The sequence below is a fragment of the Lates calcarifer genome, linkage group LG10 (genome assembly GCF_001640805.2).
Source record: "Lates calcarifer isolate ASB-BC8 linkage group LG10, TLL_Latcal_v3, whole genome shotgun sequence".
Classification (NCBI taxonomy): domain Eukaryota; kingdom Metazoa; phylum Chordata; class Actinopteri; family Centropomidae; genus Lates; species Lates calcarifer.
Window position 1 is genome coordinate 11,459,189 of NC_066842.1, and position 22,149 is coordinate 11,481,337.

General features: G+C 40.5%; 1 protein-coding gene across 1 annotated transcript in view; it reads left to right on the forward strand.

Annotated features, from left to right (window-relative positions):
• Window positions 1-22,149, forward strand: part of megf11 (multiple EGF-like-domains 11) — a 70,124-nt gene that overhangs the window by 20,342 nt on the left and 27,633 nt on the right. The window contains 1 exon segment of the mRNA XM_051073349.1: window positions 2,591-2,683. Within this exon segment, the coding sequence (XP_050929306.1) occupies window positions 2,591-2,683 (93 nt within the window).

A 22,149-nucleotide genomic window follows, 5' to 3' on the forward strand; every position in this document is an offset into this window, starting at 1 on the left:
CATTTCCCTCCTAATAAGCATGATTATTACAGTTGTGCATGAGGAAGTGAGAGGGGCTCGCTAATGACAACAGCTTGTAATATCTTCAGAGTTTGACAGCCTCTGCAGGGCTGTGAGTCCCTCTTTTTTACAGAGCATTTAGGCCAGATGACTCCCGCATGACTCCAGCACTGTCCAGCACTGCAATATAATTCTAAAAATGACGTTGGCGGCAGAATTAGTTGGGTTTTGATAAAGTTTCAGGCAGCAATACGCTAGCACATTTCACATTTGGGTTTTGATGAGCGAGAAGATGATGAGATTTTTTCTCCAAAAAGGGATTCTGTGCCTTTGATTTCTTTTTCATTTTTGGCTTTGTTGCGTTTTTTTCCCCCCTTTTTTTCTTTTTTTTTTAATGCTTCAAAGACACAGTTTTAAAATAAATCATCTCGGTGCTAGATAGAGCCATGAGGAAGAAGATTTGGAGGGAGTTGTTTGATATGCTCCATAGGCATCTGTCTTAGATTGATTTAACCATCAGCTCCATTGCAATGTTCCACATTTTTCTCTTCACTTTGTGTTACAATACTACTACTACTACGATTACTACAAAAATCATAAACAAACAGAATTGCACAGGTAGCTCTTTTCCCCTGACTGCAGCTAAGTTCTTCCAAAACCGGGAGACCAACACATTTAGAGCAGAGCCTAAAAAGATCTATTTTATCAGACATTTTAAAAGATTGTAGTTTGACTGGGCAAGAATATTAAATTTATTAACACTGCATGACAATCACCAATTAGCTCCATTGTTCCCTGTTCTGATAACACCTCTGCATAATGAGTTAGATTAGCCTTTTATCTAGATGAAAGACTCAATTTTCCAACAGATTCCTTAGACATGAGTTAAGCAGAGTGATTCATGAATTTCAATTAAAATGAAAGACCTACCTCCTACTTTATTATGCCATCCCTTCAGTACACCGGTTCAGATCTCAGGAGAAGGGTGCGCTTTATCCTTTCTCCCATATTCAAAACTTCATTTCCATATTTCTTTTTTTCTCCTAAAGGATGTGACACATTTGCATTTCCCTGTTCTCGCTGATCAGAATTTGCTGATTGAAACTAAACGAAATCAACTCATCGTAGTGACATTGAATTCGTCTCCTCTTCTCTTTGAATACTCTGCATAGTATGGACTCATTGATTACAGGTAGTCAATCTCGCACCTTCGTCAGCACAAATGTTGGGAGCTCTTACCTCCCGCCCCCCTCTCTCCTTTTCTTTTCGCCGGCTTACTGCAATTAGACAGTTTCCTGCCAGAGTACTGATGCTCAGAAATCTGCCCTGAATTATCTTTCAATCTCTGGTTTACCATTTTTGCCTTGGGAGCATTTCTGCGATTAGCACCAGCTTGTGGGTGTTTGGGATTCACTCCTCTTTCTCCTCTTCCACTGCATCTCCCCTGCTGGCGGTGGATCCTAATCGAAGCCTGATTGAGTGATAATCTATAATAGCACTGTTCAGGCCTGCAGCCAGCTCCTGCTGACCTCTCTGCCTGCAGAATGAGCGCTGTGGTGTTGCACACAGAGCTTCAAAATCACCCCAGGGCTTTTGCTGTTTAAAAAAACTCCACAGATGCTGTTCTCCTGGATTTTTTTTTTTTTTTCACGTTTGATCATACAACAAGAAAAATAGCGAAAGGATGCAGAACTTGGATGAGGTGTTGGATGAGGCTTGATCAGTTAAGGGGATGGACTGTCTGTTCTGCTGCCCTTGGATTGTGTATCATCCCTCCACAGGCCATGTGGACTGCTGATTCCCATCAGGTGGGGTTTCTCTCTCGTTGTATTGGCCTGACTGTCTCCTTCCTCAGATAAGAGCCTGTCTGTCTTAACCCTGCTGGCCAGATGACCTTGGCTGCCACAGATTTATTCATGCTAAGTGCCTATTTTTGTGATGCTTTTCCTTCTTGGCTTCACACACACACAAAAAAAACCTGGCGTTGTGGCAAAAAATAAAAAAAGCCCTCCTTGTAGGTCACTTTATTATCCAGCTGAACCAAACTTCCAACTCTTGTGAAGAGACTCCCAGGAATACTAATGTCGACCCAATCAATTGGGTGCCGTGTTGCTCAATATGAATGATCAAGAAAACTGCACACTTAGTAAACACTGCGGTGCCCAGACCTGCTACATTAAAGCATCACTATATGACAAAGCGCTGGCTGATCAAATTAGAGGGGATTTACAGCTTGTTCCTTCATGGCTCAGCTTGCTGATAACAGCTCATTGTAGAAAGTAAAGCCATGTGATAAACCGAGATGTTGACCAAGGACTCAATCTCCTAAGAAATCATTTAGCCCAGTGTCAAGTAGTGAAGATGGATGGTGAATATGAGTGCCATGGCTAAGATTTAGTCCCTTGATGGTATTAGAGAGATATTGAGTGTTCAATTTTATGGACCATTTTCTTTCAGCTGTTATCTTGGTGGTTTTCATTATGCTGTTTATTGGTGGTTTAATGATGTTTTACACTGTTTGTGTGTGCGTGTATGTGTGTGTTAACCCAATTATAAACTGCACTGATGAGAACGTCTCTGTGTGTCTCAGCTCTGTGCACGGAGGAGTGTGTCCACGGTCGCTGTGTGTCTCCGGATACATGCCAGTGTGAGCCTGGATGGGGTGGGCTGGACTGCTCCAGTGGTGAGTGCACTTTATTTCTAAACCCACAATTAGTCACTTAGACTCATTTATTCCTTTAAAAAAAAAAAAAAAAAAAGGCGTTCACAGCCAGGTAGTCCATAAGACTTATGCTGTGAATCTGTTTTGCCTAAATGTACGTCTACCTCAAAGCTGCTCAGCTTTGTATCCTCTCTTCTTAGCAAACACAGCCAATGGAACAGGTAAGTCACAATGAATTCATTCTCATTTGCTGGAAGTGGAAGTGATTTGCTTGATGAATATAGCGGATGGATGGATGGTTGCATCCCCTCTTGTGTCTACCGATTCCTCTGTTATGGTCTTAATCATGATTAGACTGGTGCGCGTGACTTGTTCAGGTGGAATGATGAATCGGTGCCAAGCTGAAACAAAACCATTGTGGCGGCCTTTCTGTTTGCTGGGGTTACTTCAGCTTCCAGAGCTGGGTGGGAGGGTGGAGTCAGGCATATCCATCCTGCAATCAGCTAAATGCTGGAGCGTCACAGGGGCCGGACGGGAGGAAAGAATTTATTTATTCCTTTGTGATATTTATGTCTACAGAGAAATAGCGAATGTGCATAGAGGGGGCTCTTTTTCTCTCAGGTCAGGACGGAGATAGCAGTGACCCAGGCCCCATCTTCTGTGTCAACATCTCTGACCCCAAATTCGTCAACTGGCTGGTAGCATTTAACTGTTAATGCCTATTGCATATTTAGGAATGAGTAATGGGAGCTAAAATCAAATCAGTAGTGTTATTGTATAGATCTATGAGTTTTCATTAGCAAGAGAGCCATTCAACTGATTAGCAACTGTGTGTAAATCAGCTGCTCTCGCTGCGGCGCCGGCCCATTGGAGGTGGATTCATGGGCTTAAATGACAAGCCCGAGTTGTTTGCCGCTGCTCCTTCCTACAGACTGATGAGGGTCCAACAGGGAGGATGTGAGGTTCAGGGCCCCAAGGGACTCTTGTCCCACTCTTGGTTGGTTAGGAGTGCAGCCGTGTGTGCCTTTCAGCCTGCAGGTGCTGGGCTAATCCACCTTATTAAAACAGACTTGATGATTGAGACAGAGGCATTATTCATAACTTTAGATTTCCATACCAGGCATGATTCCAGGCTTTTTCATTTACGAGCTTTCATCTGTAGAAATGAGGAATGCGTGCCAATTTTTAAATTAAATCTGCCCTCTTTTTCCTTCGTGTAAATGGTTCAGCATGTTTTTTTTGTCTTTCACTGTAAATTTTACTTTCGCCCAGCACTGATAGGTGATGTGAGTTTTAGCAGACTTCATGTAAGTAGATGCAGCCATCATGTTATGGCTCACCTTCACCTGGGCTGAAAAGCACACATTAACATCTATTCAGTTCCAGCACAATCAATGCCATGCTTTATTTGCTGTCTGTTTTACAGCTATTGTGTTTGAGTTGAGGTATTTGTGTTCGCATAAAAGCCAATTCCCTGGTACGGTAGCTGGTGAGAGGGCAGAATGGGCTGGTCACATGACGAAGGATGTGTGAATGTGATAAAAAGTGTGTCGCCCAGGCTCGGAGATGAAGAGCTGCCGTGGGATGCTGAGCGGCCTAAAGCTGAAGTGACAGCCTTTCAGCCAGTGATCTGGAGCTGGATCAAAGGCTTGGACCTCGTTTCTGGAGCAGCACCCACCAGGAAGCAGTTTTGTATATGGGTCAGGTGGTGAAAATAAAGAGTCGGACTGTTTGTGGCCAGAAAAGAGAAGGAGATAAGGTGGGAGAGAGACATGGTGTATGTTGTGTTGGGAGCGGTGGTGAAAGCTAAAGAAAGATATCGCCTGTTTTTCACCCGCTGGTGTCCACCTGCTGTAGCCAGAAAACATTTCATCCTCTTCCTTAGCCTGAGGCAACACTCCCACTGAGACGTGACCTGCCCTGTGACCTGCCTGGAGTCCTGGGGTGTCTTAGAATCATCTCAAGGACACACTGGTAGATGTGAACCACTGATAAAACAACAAAACAGGGTGTTTGCTGTTGTCTGTTGTTTGTGAATGTTGTCTCGTTCTACATCTATCACATGCAGATTTGGAGCAGTCTGAGTTGAGGTTGTGTTTTCCCAAAAGAGTGATGAATGATTAATTGTTGCTGTTGGTTGGTGCTATTGCTCTAATGCCTGTGTATTGTGTTTGTGGAACGTGGTATTGAACATGTTTCTCTAATCACATGTCGTGAAATGATTATTTATTTTTTCATTTCAACAGCCTAGGGCATTAAAAGAGTGTGATGACATGTACCTGTTAATGTTTGTTTTGTCTGCTTTTTCTCTGTTGTGCTTGTGATTTCTGTTGCTTTGCCTTCTGCTCTTTTTTATATTGAAATGTACTGTCTGTCTTCTCTGTGCCACTGTGTATACTTTGTTTTGTCAGTAGGGTTTGTCTTGATAAACAACATCGTTCTCTGTAGGATTTTCACCATGTAAATAAAAAAAATCCTAAATGATGAAAAAATATTGGGCTCAATAAAACAGGGACAGTAAAGGCAATTTTTGCAAAGGCAATTCAGATAGATGGAGCTGTGCTTATGGCTCTGAACAGCATGTCTTTAGTCATTTTAGTCTACTGGAGTATAGTATGGAGTTTTGCCAAAGTAGTGATATTACTGGTTGTAGTGTGCAACAAATATAGTATATGTTGCTGTGAAAAGAACAGCACAGTACGAGATGAAATGGGAAATCAAATCATTGTATAATGTTATGAGTTTATTGCATGAAAACTATATACATTTTTCTTTTCTTCAGAATCTTATGAGTTTCTTGGGTTGAAGAGCAGACTTTCCTTTTCTAAAGTTGAAGAAAAATTACCTAGCTTCCATCTCGGTGTACTTTTCACCACTTGTGATTTAATCTCTCTTGATGAGTCTGTCACACAAGGTCACTGCATGCTACAGTAATAACAGCTTTCAAATAAAGGGAATGATAAAGATAGATGTTGTATGTACAAGGTATATTTAGTTGTGACTGCCGTCACTTGAAAAATATTATGTGCAGTGAAGCACTATCATTGATTTCATGTGCTTCAGTCGTAGAATGATATGTCCCCATTGCTTAGGGATGAGAAATGTGCATGAATATGGAGGTTTGTTTTTTTTTTTTCGGCCTTCTTGGAGTTTGCTTTTTTATATTGTGGTGGAAATGTTCACCCACTTGCGTGCAGAGATTCAACAAAATCAATGCTACCAAGATACGTATCTGAAAAGTCTGAGGAATAGTTTAGCTTTGTTAACCACAAAGCATCCTTTGTGTTCTAAGAAGAAATCTATCACACTTAATAGCCAAATCTAATGTGGTTGGTCAGCTGTGGTCCATGAGGTAACATATTCCTCCCTAATGTATTCAAATGGGAAAGCAGCCTTTGCTGCGGGTGCACGTGGTTAATTGATGAATGTGGTCTATGAATGCTTGTTTATGGGATATTGCTCTAGACGGGGGGTGGGTGTGGTGGTACATGCTACTTATTTGATGTTAATTGTGAGATAAAACAGTAGGATTATTCATTATTAAGGGTTTAAATCAGTGGTCTGTTTTATTAGTATTTTAACTTACTGTGTTGAGGACTTTGGTCTGGGTCAAGCAGAGATGGCAGATTTTCCCTTTAGCTTCATTAGCCCATCTCATTGCAGATGACATTGCCCCAACATGCGCAGATGCAATGTGAAAGAGTAACCAGACCAAAACCGTGTAGTTAAGCTTCATTTCATTGAAAAAACACCCTTTTGAGGACTCCCTCTGGCACCCGTCGACAGTATTTACACATTATTCTCAGAAGTAAATCTGAACCAGATGGTTCCTCTCCAATCCCACAGCAGCAGGACATTGACATGCATCGCTGTCAAAGAGCAAGAGACTGTGAATTATACTGAAAGGGACAGAGATGCTCACACAGATTTACCCTCACCAGGCACGTCACTCCAAATGTCTGCATACTTTTCTCTCAAAACTTCTCTCCCCATTAATCTTACAGATAGAGATTTGTGTGTGTGTGTGTGTGTGTGTGTTACAGAACAGAATTGTGTGTGTGTGTGTGCATGCTTGAATATCTTCATCAGTGTAAAAGCAACAAGTCCCTTTTCTTTGAGATTATGTCCCTGAATTAAAAAAAAAAAAGGAAAAGAGGAATTTGAGCTCCACATCACCTTTTAAAAAAAGAAGTCTGAATCGATTAAATTCCTTATTATACAGGCATGTAAAGAGAGACATTTTTGGGAGAACTATAAATATTCTAACTGTATCCTTCTGAAGGGGGTTCCTTGCTGCTTGTAACAGTCGATGCCGACTGCCTCATTCGTTTTGATAGATCAAAGTGCCCAGGCAATGGTATTTCTCGAGGGGACACAAGATTGACCGATCTATAGAGTCTCATGGAGCACACTTGCTATGCTATATATGTGTATGTGTGTGTATGCGTGTTTGTGTGTGCAATGCATCCATGAAGCCCTCCTGCGTTGACAGAGCCTTGTTTTTGTGTAGTACACTGGGCTCCTGGGGAGCGTTGCAGCCAGTTTATATACTGCCAAGTATGTGACAGTGTTATTTATTTCTCCAAAGCACAGAGTTCACATTCTGGAGCCAGTGGAACCAGCCTTCCTTAAATTCAAACTTAACCTAATTATCACATGTTTATTAGTGTTCATACCAATAATAGCCCTGCATTAAAACAATGTAAGCGGCTGTATTGGGACATATTGCTTCAGGTATTGATGAGACATGAATTAAGTCCAGTTTGAGTGACAGAGCCATGTGTTGGATGGCTGATCAGAGGTCAACACACTGCACAGTGGTTTACAATTGTCTGACTCATGATTATTTAATCTTTTATTGTGACCATTGCGAACTGTAGAAATACAGCAACCATGTTACCATGAGTAATAACGAGGAACGTGAGCTTACATTACTTCATTGGTATATTTGAAGTTGAGCCTGGCTGAATGTTACCTAGACAGAAAAAAGATTTAATTTGTCAAGGAGCAGTGGTGAGGGTTATGACCCTGTGTTTTTTGCCAAAGTCCTCAGTTCCTCTCAGTCCTGCATCACACATCACTGGGTTAGCCTCTTTCAAATTAATGAGGTGGCAGCGTTTTAGCATGCAGGGCTGTAGCTGGTCTGAACGCGGTCATTGTGGCTGAATGAAAACAGCTGCACCATATTTACACGGAGTAAGATGTAATTCAAAGCTAAAGATAGCTTACTAATATAGTATGATCTATTTATATTGAAGAGTAAAATGCTGCTTGATGAATATAAACTGGTTTTGAATCGCATTTCTCAATCAACACAGTACACCTCAAACATTATGTAAATTTCCACTTATTCTAAACTGTGTAAATACTACTGCAGTAACTCTGACACACACACATGTCTTCTTCTTTGAATATATAATTAAAACAAAGCCATATCCTCCTTATAATTACAAGTTTAAGGTAGGTCCCCATTTTGTTTGTGTCATGCAAATCTGCAAGCAACAAAATCAGAGAAGAACATTAGTTTTAATAATGCAACCTGAATCACTAGTTGGAAGCAAGCTACCATGAAGAATTTAAGAAGGACTTTACATACAAACTTCATTATGGATTTACAAATAGTACATTCCTGGGGAGGAGTCTGCAGTTTAGAAAACAGGCGCTGGTGTTGCTGCTGTCAAACAGAGCAGACTGAACCGTGTGTATGTGGATGTGTCACAGCTGAGGCTCTGACAGAGATACTTCAGGATGTGGCTTGGACAGCAGGCCTCTCAGATCTTTCTCTGTGTGTCTCATAGTGACTCATGTGACTTATGTGTGCTGTAAATCACTGTGCCGAGACTTCAGCTGACTGATGGTGAGTCCGCCAGATGAATTGTTGTGCACACACTGTAGCTGACAACCTTTTTTACTGCTGACAACACACACACACATAAATGCTGATCATGAACTAAATATTATTAAAATATTCTCACTGAAAGCGACTGAACACAATCTTTTGAAGAGGTTTTGCATTAGTATCATGCATCAGCTGGCTGGACACACACACACACACACACACACACACACACACATACACACACATCTCTGCAACATTTTCTGTACATATAAGCCTCATTGGCCTAGTATGCAGATTGACTTTGCCCGGCTCTGAAGATTTTTTTGTACCATCCCATTAAGCAGGATTTATTGTTCCCCAAGAGCTCACTGCTCCATTACCTTTGGGAGAATGCCTAAATGTGTGTGTGTGTGTGTGTGTGTGTGTGTCTGTGTCTGAGAGAGAGAGAATTTGAGTGCGCTTTCCTTCCATGCATATAACCTGAGCACAAAAAGCCGGTGGATATCATGGCATATCGTGGTGATGGTTAGTACGATACAACATCCAGTCCTGCTGGTCATTATCACCATGATGCTTGTCATTAGTCAGTGTGTGTGTGAGAGAGGGAGAGAGATGAGAGCTCCTGGAACACACTACCCAGCTCTGAGAGTCTGTGTAGATGGCTTGATTTAATAAGGACATTAAAAAGCCTTATCTCCTGTCCTTAAGAGAAGGTCAGTGTGTCTAAAATAGCTGAAATGCTATGATAACAGTTTAGAGAGATAAGATATCTCCTGAATACTAATGTAGAACAAAGCTGTTTTGGGCTCATTTCACAGTCTATAAGTCACACTTGATTTTGTGGTCCATTGCCATGTTTATGAAGTTTGTTTCCAAAGATTCAATTGATTTTTTACTGACCATTGCCTTTGACGACCTTTTTACAGTTCAGTGTGCAGTAGACATAACTCCACACACCTGATGTAGGCTGTCATAGTGTTAAAACACTCCTTGGTTTTGTGTGATTAAGTCTCTCCAGAAGTGCAAAATCTTCTCTGTCAAGTCTTCAATGTCATGTTATTTTCTGTTTTGACCAGTGGCACATCCTATTTGGCATGTGACCTTTTGAAGTGAAAAGTTTTCAGATGCCTGGAGAGGTAAATTTAGTCAGTATTATACAATGAAAAGAAAAATATTAGAGAAAAGTTTTTTAAAAAGTCATCATTTGTGTAGAAGAAATAGTGTTTTTCTTTCTCTCCTTATTAATCATCTCATTTTGTGAGCTGTGGCCCTTAAAACAAACCAGTGTTGTGATCTCTATAATTAGTTGCATATATCTACAAGTTGTGACAAGTTCAACTGGAGTGTGTTTTTTCCCCCTTGTTTAGTAATTTTTAAACAGTAGAAAAAGCTAAAATTACCCAATAATTCACAAAAAAATCAAAGATTAGAGGAAAGTGTGAAAAATGAATTAACAGAATATTGTTCAGAAGAAATATTTTTCTCCTTTATTCATGACCCCTCAGCGTGAATTTGTGAGCCCTTATGGGGGTCCTGAACCCCAGACTGGGAACAATTGATCTAGCCTGTGCACATGACAAGTCTCATACAGTATCTTTGTAAAATATTTCTTATAGACACCCACATCACTCTTCAGGACCTTGAATTCATGAAAATTTTAGTCAGAATAATAGCTCAAGGTGTAACTCTGTTCTTAGGGATCATCGCAGTCCTTTGGGTGCTATGTTGCAGTGTCCTTGGTTTGCTTTGGGAGTGGGAGCATATATTAGCAGTCTTTCTCAGATCCTCTGGTGCACCTGCAATCTCCTGATGTTTAACCCTGGACTACATTGGAGTGTTGCAGTGATTACAGGCCGTCCTGAGGGACATCGATTGTCCTGCTCCTCCTAGGCAAGCCCCACACAATGCTGACGAATGAACTCGTGGCCCTGCCAAGTCCAATTAACTGTCAGTGCCGCATCGACGAGCTCCTCCGTTTGTTGAGAGTGAAGAAAAACAAACTTTTAATCAAATTTGCCTCCGGGCCCTAGGGTATTTGGGGTTGTACTTTGCATTCCACTGTGTTCTGCCTCGCCTGCAGTTGTGCCACCCTCTCAGAAGGTTATATTGCATGTTGTTTGTGTGAGATAGCATAATGCCCTGCACCTTACTTTAATGGCAGCCCTATCTTTCCACTGTCTGTGACTGATGAATCATCTGGCGTTAGCATCTTAATATTATACAGCCACAAAGGAGAATGACAAAAGACTAGGAAGCTAGGTCAACTCATATAATATTTATTCCCACATTGGTGTTGTTTTATATTAAACTCAGAGCTTTGGTCTGTGAAATAGACTCACAGTAGAGTGTTGTGTATCTTTGATGTGAGTTTACTGTGTTTTGTCACCAGACCCTGCTTTCTCCCTGATGCCTGAGTGCACATCAGTGTCTTGAATGTCTATAAGCACCTTTGACTAGTTGATCGATAAAAGCTTAGGTTACGATCGTGCAGAATAGTTTGTGTGTGTGTGTTTTTTTCTCAAAGCATTAACATCTCCACAAATACCCTCTACTAATTCTACCAAGGTCGAGATAAACAACTCTCCTCTTCTCTGATTAGCGTAATGCAGACATTAAAAGCCCAGAAATTCAATTAAATTGGTGGCTTTTGCCACAGAGGAAAAAGGAAAAGGACAAAACGCGAAAAGACGCTATCACATAGCTAGGCTGTACTAAGTGGAACAAAGAGATGTAGCCTGGGATCTAAACATTGACAAAAGGGCATCTGGATGATAAGGATCAAAGGAAATTTTAGAGGAAATGTAATCATTATCAGACACAAGGATGCATTCATAAGGATCCAATCTGTGTTATGCAGAAACTGATCCAAAACTAGTTACAAAGCTGATACAAGAGCTCAAAAAATAACAAGGTCAGTGGCATTGAAGTTGTCTTTTTGCAGCCGAGCACGTGTCATTAGCCAATACAATGTTAAGTCTGAGCAGAAAAAGCAAAGCTATAGGAGTCCATCATGTCCTGTTGCGTGCACTTCATTAAGACCTTTCAATTGAGTTTAGATGGATAAAAGACAGAAAATGCTGACTTACTGGTTCAGGCACCCGCATTCTCAAAGTGATGAATCCCCCCCTGAGAAATTAGATTTGCAAAGAAACTTTACACCATGTGATTCTCTTCAGCCTCGCACTTTAAACATTAGCTCATATTATGATTCTGGGACTCACTTCCATTCCAGGCGTAGGCATACTGTAGTATGAATGACAAAATCGCCCTCCGCCACTGAACAAAAAAGAGGGTTAAGGTCCATGGATCAATATCACTGGTCTTCACATCGTCTCTGAAATAAGGTTTTGGATGGAAATTTTTTCTCTTGTGTCTTGTGTTTGTCCTTAAAGCTGACAGCTTCAGTTTAATCAGAAGTGACCAGTGATCAAATCTATTGTTGTGCTTGTTTTAAATATTTTAAATCGCTGCTCCTTCACTCATAGTAAATTGTAATTGTAGACTAGATTCAGGATTTATGCCCCATGCTGACAGGGGCTGGAACCTCCTGCTCTTCCCAGATGGCTCGATTCATTTCTAGGCTGCCTGTTTAATATAACTACAGTATCTCTCGCTCTCTCTCTCTCTCTCACACACACACTCACACACACACAATACTCCCTAAGTTGCTGTTGTATACTTTTCACTTCACTTTGACTTTGAGAATCGGGGAGAATAATTCATGGGCCTAGCGAGTTTCAGAGACTGAAAGAACAACACCGCTTTCAGAGCCAGCAGTTCATTTGAGATGAACTCCAGGATTTCCTCCTTTTTTGAGGGGGGGGCGTCTCGTGTGCACATTATCCTGGAGAGATGATGGTATAAAAGAAAAACCCTTAATCTACAGTTTTTCTGTGTTAATCAAAGGCTAGAGATGTTTTCCTGTTTCTGTCCTTTCATACTGTACCAGCTATCTATCCATCCAGTGCTGCTGCTCTTCATACCTAATTGAGCATAACGCGCACTGCTGTGGTTTTCAAACTTTTATTTTTTCAGATATTTGAATATTTCACTGGATCCAGCTCTAATTTAGTAGGTTATTAGTCATGCCGCTATACCACAATTTTGCCTGTTTTTAGATAAAAAAAAAAAACAAGCCAGCAGAATTTTTACTTTGAGTTCTCTGAAAGTTAAACTTATACCTTTGGTGTTTTTTTTGGGCTTCTTTCTTGCTGGTTTAGACCATTCAATTGCACAGGAGTATGGTATATAATTGCACAGAGAAGTAGATGGAGGCCAGTAAAAGTCTTTGCCTCTTAACTTTCCTCATGCAGCATAATACAGTGTGTCAGTCTGTTGGCATTACTGGTGGTCAGGCAGGTAGAAACTCCCTCCAAGATTTATTGCTTCATGATGAGCATTTGCATAATGTGAGATCATTAAAAAGCAATTATCCCTGTGTTTGTGTGTGCGTATGTGATTCTGTATTGTTGGGATTAATTTGGAAGGTGGATGGGTGCGCTGATTGTCTGTCTTTAAGCTAAATCATGTTTGTATTCATAGTGAGGGACAGATCCATACGCTGTGACACGTCAGACACATTTCATCGTTGGTTTGAGTCAACAATTGTCGAGCGCTTGTTTGCACACACAACACTCCGTGGAGACAAATGGTCAAAGGCATACAAAAAAAAAAAAAAACTTCCACTGCATTTGCATTCATACACCTCTCTGTGTTGGTCGATAGGTTTTTGTGCTCTTTGACACCAATTTTATTACTTTTCTGCATAGGTACAGCTTAAGGTAATTCCAATAATCAAATACAGATGGGAAACATTATTTACAACCTCATACCTTTTCTTTTAAATGACTGGTCTGCTTTTAGACATCCACGGCAAAAAATATGACTTGGAGGCATGTAACAATGGCAGTGAAAAGGGTACAAGGTTTTGTGGCTATTCTCTCTGCACATTATAATAATAGTTGAATTATTTCGGTTACCAGTGGAGCGAGATTTCAGTTTAATTTTAGGTTGTTCTTATTGTACATTTGAAGCTCTGGCAATTATTAGTTAAAGTTTCTTTTCTTATTGTGTTTGAATTTCTAAGGCTAAAAAGTTCAAGTGTGATTTTTCTTACACAGTGTGTATTTGATTCAGTGCTGGTCCTGGACACATTATTGATGATTAACTGCAAATGAAACAATAAAAAAAAGTCCAGACTGTCAGTCAAAGAGCATTTTCATGGTGGAAAAAAAATCCTCAATGTAGCATTACCAACTTCTGTATAAGTCTTGTATGTTGAAAAACCCTTAAAAATATAGCTACAGTAAAAACACATGTTCCATTTATGCTATTTATGTGAGCAAGCTTATATGCAATCATTCAACACTGGACTTATCACATAAGCTCAGTGTGATAGAAAAAAAAAAAAATTTAAAACTATGTTGGACATTTAATTAAATTGTTTAAATAGTTTTCAAGCAAATGCCAAACATTCAGTTCCAGTGTCTTGATTGTGATCATTTTCTTTGATAGTAAACTTTTTTTTTCTTATTTTAGAGGGAGAAAAAAAATCACATTAAGGAAACTGTGATAGATATTTTTCAGTATTCAGTATTCACAATTTATAGTGAAATGAGAAATGCATTAGTAAATAATGGAAAGACAGTAAACATTAGCTGTAGCCCTACTCACAAGACAAAAACAGATTCTGTTTACTTTTGTTTTTGGGAGTTTTCTAGATCACATTTTCTATGTGTGTCATGTCTAAAGTCAAATTTTTATGTTTTCATGTTCAGTGTCCACTGTACATGTTAAACTGCATGACTGCTTGGTGTCTGTCATTTGTCTGTAATAGTTATTTGTTGCAGATACATGCTGAGATAAATGCTTATCTGTTGTGTGATACTGAATGTAACGTGCAGTGTGCGGCTGAGCTGCTCAGCCTGACAGCTGCAGGCTGCAGGATGTTATGTTGTCTGTGCAGTGTGGCATGCTGTGCCGGTGCTGATTCTTGTGGTTGGGGTTGGTGATGCACCAAACAAACCTGTTTTTAAAACCTGTTGTTTTCAGTACAGCAGTCTGGCAGGTACATAGATAATTGATGTCTCCTAGATGTTAAAACAGGTTGGTTTAAAAAATCTCTTTCAAGCTCACGCCCCCTGATAGCTAGTCCTAGATTTACCTATGACTGCACCTGCCTCCTCTGTTTGGAAAGAAACAAACGTGTATGTTCACTGTCACATACAGTAATGTTTACAGTAAGTCATAATCTATTAATGGACCGGGTTGAGTTGTCTGTGTGGCTGGTGCAGAATTGAAGTCATGCTATTAACACAGAGGACCACTAATTAGAAACCATGCTTGCAATTTTAACAGCTTTCTCTAGTTAAGCGCCTCATTTGTTAAGACCACTTATGCAAATCAAGTCAGCCACAATTCTCTAATTAGGATACCTGGGCACAACAATAGACCCTCACACTGCAGCCTGCACTCAAAATGAAAGTGCAAGGGGAAGAGCACATTGTCATTTTACCAGTGGATCTGACATGAAGGACAGCCATGTTTTCTTCGTCTCATCTTGATTTAATGTTTTAGCTCATTTTCTGTTTCATATAGAAATCTTGGGAATCTGTTCTCATTCATTTCATCCTCTGATGTTTTAAAGTTAGTTATTATCGAAAAAAAAAGCATTTTGTCGTTCATCTAGTTGTTTATTACCACATATACTCTACATATGAACAAATTATACGGGCTTCTCAGAATCAGAGGATGTGCCTCTCTACATGTTGTTCACTAAAAATTGGGTTAGGCTTACCCCATTTCCCCGCAGCGATGGAAGACGTGTTCAGATCATTTACTTAAGTAAAAGTAATAATGCCTCACTTTAAAAACACACCATTATAATAAGAGGTCTTGCATTCACTTAAGTATTGATGAAAAATATATTTCAGATATAAAAGTACTCATTATGCAGAATTGGCCCTTGTTTGTTTATGGTGTAATTGGATTATTGGATTATAAGTATTGATGCCATAATATGTAAGCATCACTTTTCCTGCTTTATATGCAGTTTTTTCTATAATAACACATCACATTTTATTAATTGATGATATGTTTTGTATGTACAATGTTACATGAAAGGAAACTTGAAAGTAAAGTTTTGTGTTAAATATAGTGGAAGAAAAGTACAATCTTTGCTTTTGAAATGTTGAAGTGTAGAGTAACATTAAATGGAAACTCTCAAGAGAAGTCATCATCGTCCATCATTGTTTACCTATGCACGTGTTTGTGTAGAGAGGCTGAAACTGACACACACACAAACACAGCTGCATCAGCACCAGAGCAAACATGAAATATTACCCTGAGGATTCTTTGACTTTCTCATGATGCTGATGGGGATGCCCCCATTGACATTATACAAACGTCCATCAGTCTCCACTCTGTGACCGCACCCCTACACATCGACTGCTGTTGCCCCGTGGCACATCCTACTTCATCCTAATTAGAATTAATAATTGAAAATAGGAAATCAATGTGTGCAAATTAAGTGTGGTAACAGTTGGTTTTATCGGGTTGACATTGTTTTTTGAGTGGCCGCATTGGTGCACCGTGGTTAATCCGCAGATGTGTGTTATGTCCGACTTGCGGTGAAATCATGGCTTTATTTCCACTCCAGTTTCTGTGTTGGTGTGTACTGTAGATAAAAATCCACCTCTGTCGTGATTGACTTTTTGTTGTTGTCCTGTGGCAAGAGAGCAATGGGTTTGTTTTCTGTAGGACAGGGTAAGGGGTAAATTATTAATTGGAAGGAGCAGTGGGCTGTGTAGCAATTTGCTGATCCAGAAGCTTTGCCATCCAGAAGCATGAGCCGTGTCAGGTTCTGTGGAACAAGTGACTGGTTTACTGCGCTGAGGCGAAAAGCATCTCTCACATCCTGCTTGTATTACAGCTCAACACGGTCAGCTTTATTAGAGAGAAAGGCTGCACTTTTAAGTAGCATCACTCTTGAGTGCCTGTTTAGAATAAAGCGCCAAATGACCCAGCCTTGTCTGTCTTGGTCAACCAGTGGCCCTGTTAACCCTGTTAGAGCTGAGCTGCAGAGGAGACAGCTGGCACCTGCAGGGCTCATATTGATCCAGGTTAACATCCTGAATAGAACTTGGACAAATGATCAGATCCTCCTTGGGATAAACAACCAGGCCAGACTTTTTAATCAGTAATGCATGGTCTTAAAAGAATTAAGTTATTCACTCATTAGTTTTGTGGTTCTAAATAGGAAACAGTCAGATCTAGTTACTTCTTATCCAACTGCAAGGTGGAATCAGGGGGAGCGTATGGTGCATTACAGTGAACTGTCTGTAAGCAGCAAACTCTGTTGAGAGAGTCTCTGTGTTGTGTTGTGGGCTTGGTCTTGTGCTGCGCCCCTCCACCCCCTACCCCCAGGGGAATGTGAACACACACGGGCTCGGCTAAGATGAATTAGGGCAGGACAAACGACACGCCCAACAGCAGAAGCTGCAGCACAGTGTTATTCCAATTCAGCAGAACTGCCCCCATGACTATTGGCAGTTTCTTCTGTATATTTAGAAATTCATTTGTCAAGCTCACAGGGATGTATCTGAGCTGTTTACTTGTCTTGTCTGGGTTTTCTGAGGACTAATAAATAACAATGTAATAGGTGTCAGCAGAACATGGAGAGGACAGTGGGGCCTGTCTTGTAGTGTATTGGCAGCTTTTATAGCCGCAAGTTTAACAACGCTGAGAGATATTTGTCACTCAATGCAAATTTCCCACTTTGCGCAACAATCATCACTTTCCCCCGTAGATCCTGGTTGCAGTCCTGTCTGCTTTTCACTCTATTAGTCTGCGTCATTGAGTCAGGGAGCTGTGATGAATAGGTGAATTTTTAGTCATTCTTTTATTGAATAACTCCTGTAACAAATAGCTCATACTGACAGAAGAGCAGAATATTACATATTCTTGTGTCAGCTAAATTGTTGGCAGAAATGTTTCATTGTTCTTTAAAAAACGATCATTTTAACATTTAAAATCTCTAAAGAAAGCTCGTCACTTCATGCCATTTTGAAATAGTGGCTTGTCTGTATTAATTCTGGTCATGAAGTGCAATTTAAAAATTCTGATCTGTCAAGGAAAGAAAAAAAAATCGAACAAAGTGAGTGGTACAAACCATGAATCAGACAATTTGAAACTCAGAGGTGCACTCTTCTCATGAGGCAATGCAGGAGACTCGTCAAGACAATGAGTCACGTTGCTTTGCTTTGCCACAAGCTCTGCTGAAGAGTAAGCGAGGAGTAAAAAGGCTCTCAGGAGCCAGAGCAATTGTCTCCTAATGTCTTGTGTGAGTTAAGTTATTCCTCAAGTGTCAACAGTGTGTGTTAATAATAGTTATGTGACAGTGAGTGGCTCAGGCAGTGGGGAGTGAAGTCGGGCTGCGGGCCAAATATTCCGATAGCAATAATGTGGTTTTCCCAGTTAGAGTTGGCAAAGCAGCAAGCAACTGTCTGCAGCAACCACTTCGAGTGGCCGGCATTTATACCAGTCCAGCCGTGATTCTAATTGAAGTTTGCTTTTGCCCTGCATCCAGCTGAATAAATGAAGAATAAAACTTGAATGCCATTTGAATGGAGAGAGATATCCTGTGTTTAAAGAGCTTGACTCAGGCCCTCATTTTGAATTTAGTTTTGAGAAGCTTATGGCAGCTTTCTGTGGCACAGATTCTACCCCACCGCCTCGTACAGAAACATTGACAAACATTTTGCTGAAGAGGCCAAGTTCAGGAGAACTTCTGAATGCAGTCAGCTGCTGAAAGCTGTTTGGTTTTAATCCTGTTGCAGCCAGACCCTGATCATGCAGACTCTTGAGCACACTTCAAAGCTCAGCACCACCACGATGGCTCTCTCAGCCTCATTCTTTGGACATCACCTTCAGAAGTTTACCATCCGTCTGTACCCCTTGACGTGATCTGTTTTGTTCCAGCCAAGGGGGATTAGCACCTTGGGACTGGACCTTTCCCTGTGTGTGAGGTTATCCACATTCTAACTGTTATGTATTTTGAGCTCTGAGAGTCCAGGCTTGCTAGGGTATGTGTCCTCTGGTTAGGCTCACTGACCCAGGCCAGACCAGTTAATGGGCTGGACCGCAGCTACTCTAGTTTTGTAGACTTGTGTGGGATTCGCTGCCTACACACCACAACCCACAGGGGGTCCTCATCACCTCATACAATTTATCTGTACTCTCTAGAAGCTGGAGCCTTCATGCTACATGCTACTTTCTTCTGCTGTTTCTCTCTGTTTTTGCCCGCAGCTCATCATGAACTCTGACTCCTTAATCACAGTTAAATGCTGTCAGAGCTGGGAAGTGAGAGACTACTGGGTAAAGTTTGAGAACCTCTGTGTAGGAGAGAGACAGCGAGATAATGGGCTTTGCTCTCAATGTGCTGAGGCCTCTAACTGCAAGCTAAAGAAGGTTTAAAACTTCAAATGGTAACATTTGCTGAGCTCCTAAGCACCAGAAAACTCTGCAAATTAAGCGTTGGATAGATTTTGGTTTATTTCTGTTCTTCTCTGCCGCTCTGGGTTTTTTTGTTTTTTTTTTTTTTTAAACTGACATCATATTTTGAGTTACACATGTAAGATTACAAAATGCCCTCTCCATTAATTGGTCAGGGTCTGCAGCTGAAACCGGAGGTGATGATGCCTCTAGTGCACTGCCTGTTTTTTTTCCCTGCTGTGCTGAGGGAGCACTGTTGAGCTGAGGGAGCTCTGATGAGTACTTATAGACTGGCTAAACCAAGTTGCAGCTAAACTGCTCATCCATTACCCCAGCCGCCCGCACACACCTCAGATTTAATGTGCCTGGGTCGTTTGCGTGGCAGCGGCTCAACCTTCAGGGAACTCATTCATGCCAGACTGGAGGCCGGGAGCAGATTAGATCAAATCAATGTGAGCCCTGTAATGTGGCCTCTAGTCTGTCCAGCCCGAAGAAGTAATACTGCACTAGCCCAGTGTTTCGGGACCCCCTTCAGGGCAGACCTGTCTGTATCAGAGAAAGGCTGATCATCCTCCTGCTGTGTACGTGGAAAAACAGGCTTCAGTGCAGACCATGAAACTGGGTTCATTAAGCTCCCACTCTGGCTGATGAGAGCTCTGGCAAAGCGAGCATACAAGGAGAGGGCGTAGTGTCTTTACATTTACAACCAAGTCTGCGATGATGTGAGAATCAATACTGGAATATTCACCTATTCTGGTTGTTGTGCTGGTCTGGATCTCATGCTGGGCTTTTATGTGAGCCAATACAGCTGCTGCTGCTGCTGCCGCCACTGCTGCTGCTGATGGAGAGACATAAGGCCAGACCAATCACTTAAACCACCACTAGAACCTTGAATGAACAATTACCTTGGTGGGAGTGAAGATAGCCTACTACCCCAGCTCAGTGCTGATTGTTCCTCACATAAAAGCTGGTTGTTCATTTAACCTTGAAGATTAGCTGTTTGCTTGCAGTTTACAGGACTTATTGAGTTATTCTAAACAGATCCATCCCCCGAGGAATGTGGAAATTGCTTGTTTTACATCCCTCCCTTAGGTACCACTTTGTAATGTCACTGAGCTATTTACATTAACCCATGTATATCAGCTAGGTTATATAACTTAACCAATTTTCTTGAGAGCCAATATAACAATAGGGCTGGGAAGACTAATTTTGCCGCTCATCGTTACTGAGGGATGACGCCTCTGGGGTATTTGCAGAGTCGTCACAGAGGATGAACAGTGTCTCATCCAGGTGTTATTCCATCAAATTGAAACTTTCTGCTCTATTACCCCAAGTTCAGTACAATTAGTCAGTTAAAAGTGGATTTGAAAAGTGAGTATTTATGAACAGCAGTTTGATAGTTTCATTGCCTCTAGCACCGTAAGATTTTTTTTACCACTGGCCATTTTGGCAGCTGACTGCAGAAGCTGCACCTGAAAAAAGGTGTTAGAAGACAAACAAGTAACAAACTGTTATATATGAAAAATCGCTCATTCCTTGTGTTCTTAATCTTTGCATCCTCTTTTGCTCTTCGTTCTAGTCATTGAGAGGTGTGAACAGCTTGTGTGTGTGATTCCCTTTTTACAGATTAATTTCAGGGTGTTATTAAAACCTTTCTCTGTGATGTTTGTGGTATGTCAACATCACATAGACTCAATCTGGCTTTTTCACCAGTTTCTTAGTACATGTTTCACCTGTTTGATCATTTCATTTTGCTTATTGGTTATGAAGGGTTTTAATTACCCTGCTAAAAGGAAAGCACCAGGAGCTTTAATTAAAATATCTTTAAACTGCATAAATAATTTGACATTAATGTTGAATCTAATGACTCAGTGTGCAAGGCTGTGTGTGGTGTAATGTGTAGGCTTATTGTAGTGCCAAAATCACAGGAGGTTCAGACAGTTTACAACATGGTTTTGTCAGAGTGAAAATGATCAATTACTAAACAGATTTTTAGGCAAAAATACAAATCAAAAATTAAATATATTATTATACTTATTATATTATTATACTAAATATATTATTAATATTATTATTATTGAGAATAGTGATTGAGAATAGTGATAAAAACTTGATAATTTTTTTTGTTTTCTTTCATAGTAAACTGAGTATTTGCAAACTGAAGATGTCACTTTGGCCTTTAGGAAAACGAGATGGGCATTTGTCACAGTTTTCTGACATTTTACACACAATTAAATCAATACAATCAATAATCAATGCAATAATCTGTAGGATAATTGAAAAATAACAGCCATTTCTTGGCTTACAATGGGGTCAGCTCTGCTCCATTATAAGCTAATTATCACACGCCAAATGACAACTAAACTTAACTATCATTAACTGGTGAATATGGGAAAACGTCATCTGTAAGTTGAGCTGTTAAGTTCCTTGTTTCATGTCAACAGATTGTTGCTGCTAATGCATTAGCTGAATGGCTATATAGGTAGAAAATATTGTGGTGACTATCTGTTAGCATGTTTTGATACGTTTGTCTAGTGGTCAAAATAGATGGATGCAGTTTTGATAGTAGACAAAGATGTCACAGCTGCAACCAATTAATTCTGCTCTTAGCATTAGCAGGCTTTCTGGAAGGTTAGGATGTTCGGGAACAACTCTTGTGGGTGCTATCTATAGAGCTGTCAAGTTAAACTTCAGCTTTCCAAGATATGGTATGTATATCTTATATCACAGTTAAGATCTTAATTACAATTTGACAATTTTATTGATGTTAATGAAGTAACAGAGAGACACCATAGCAACATCAAATCAGAGAAGAGAAGGAGAAAGGTTTAACAGGTTAGTGGGATGGGTTTTATTGTTTCTATAGACCTGTCCGAAAGGTATACTTAGTGACCTGACAAAAAGACAAATGCTTTTTTAAGAGGTAACTTCATTAAGCAGTCTCTCTGGAGAGCAACAGTAATGTTTGCAGTGTATTTTTGAACCAGCTTTCTTTTGCCACTTGTCTGGGATACCAACAGGTTGGTTACAGCTTGATTCATGTTTTGGAAGGCTCATATCGACAGGAGATATGAATTTTGTTCTGCAGTTTTGCTGGCTTTATATTTGTCGTACAGAAACATTGCACATACTTGAGTGTTTGGAAGTGTGAAAACAG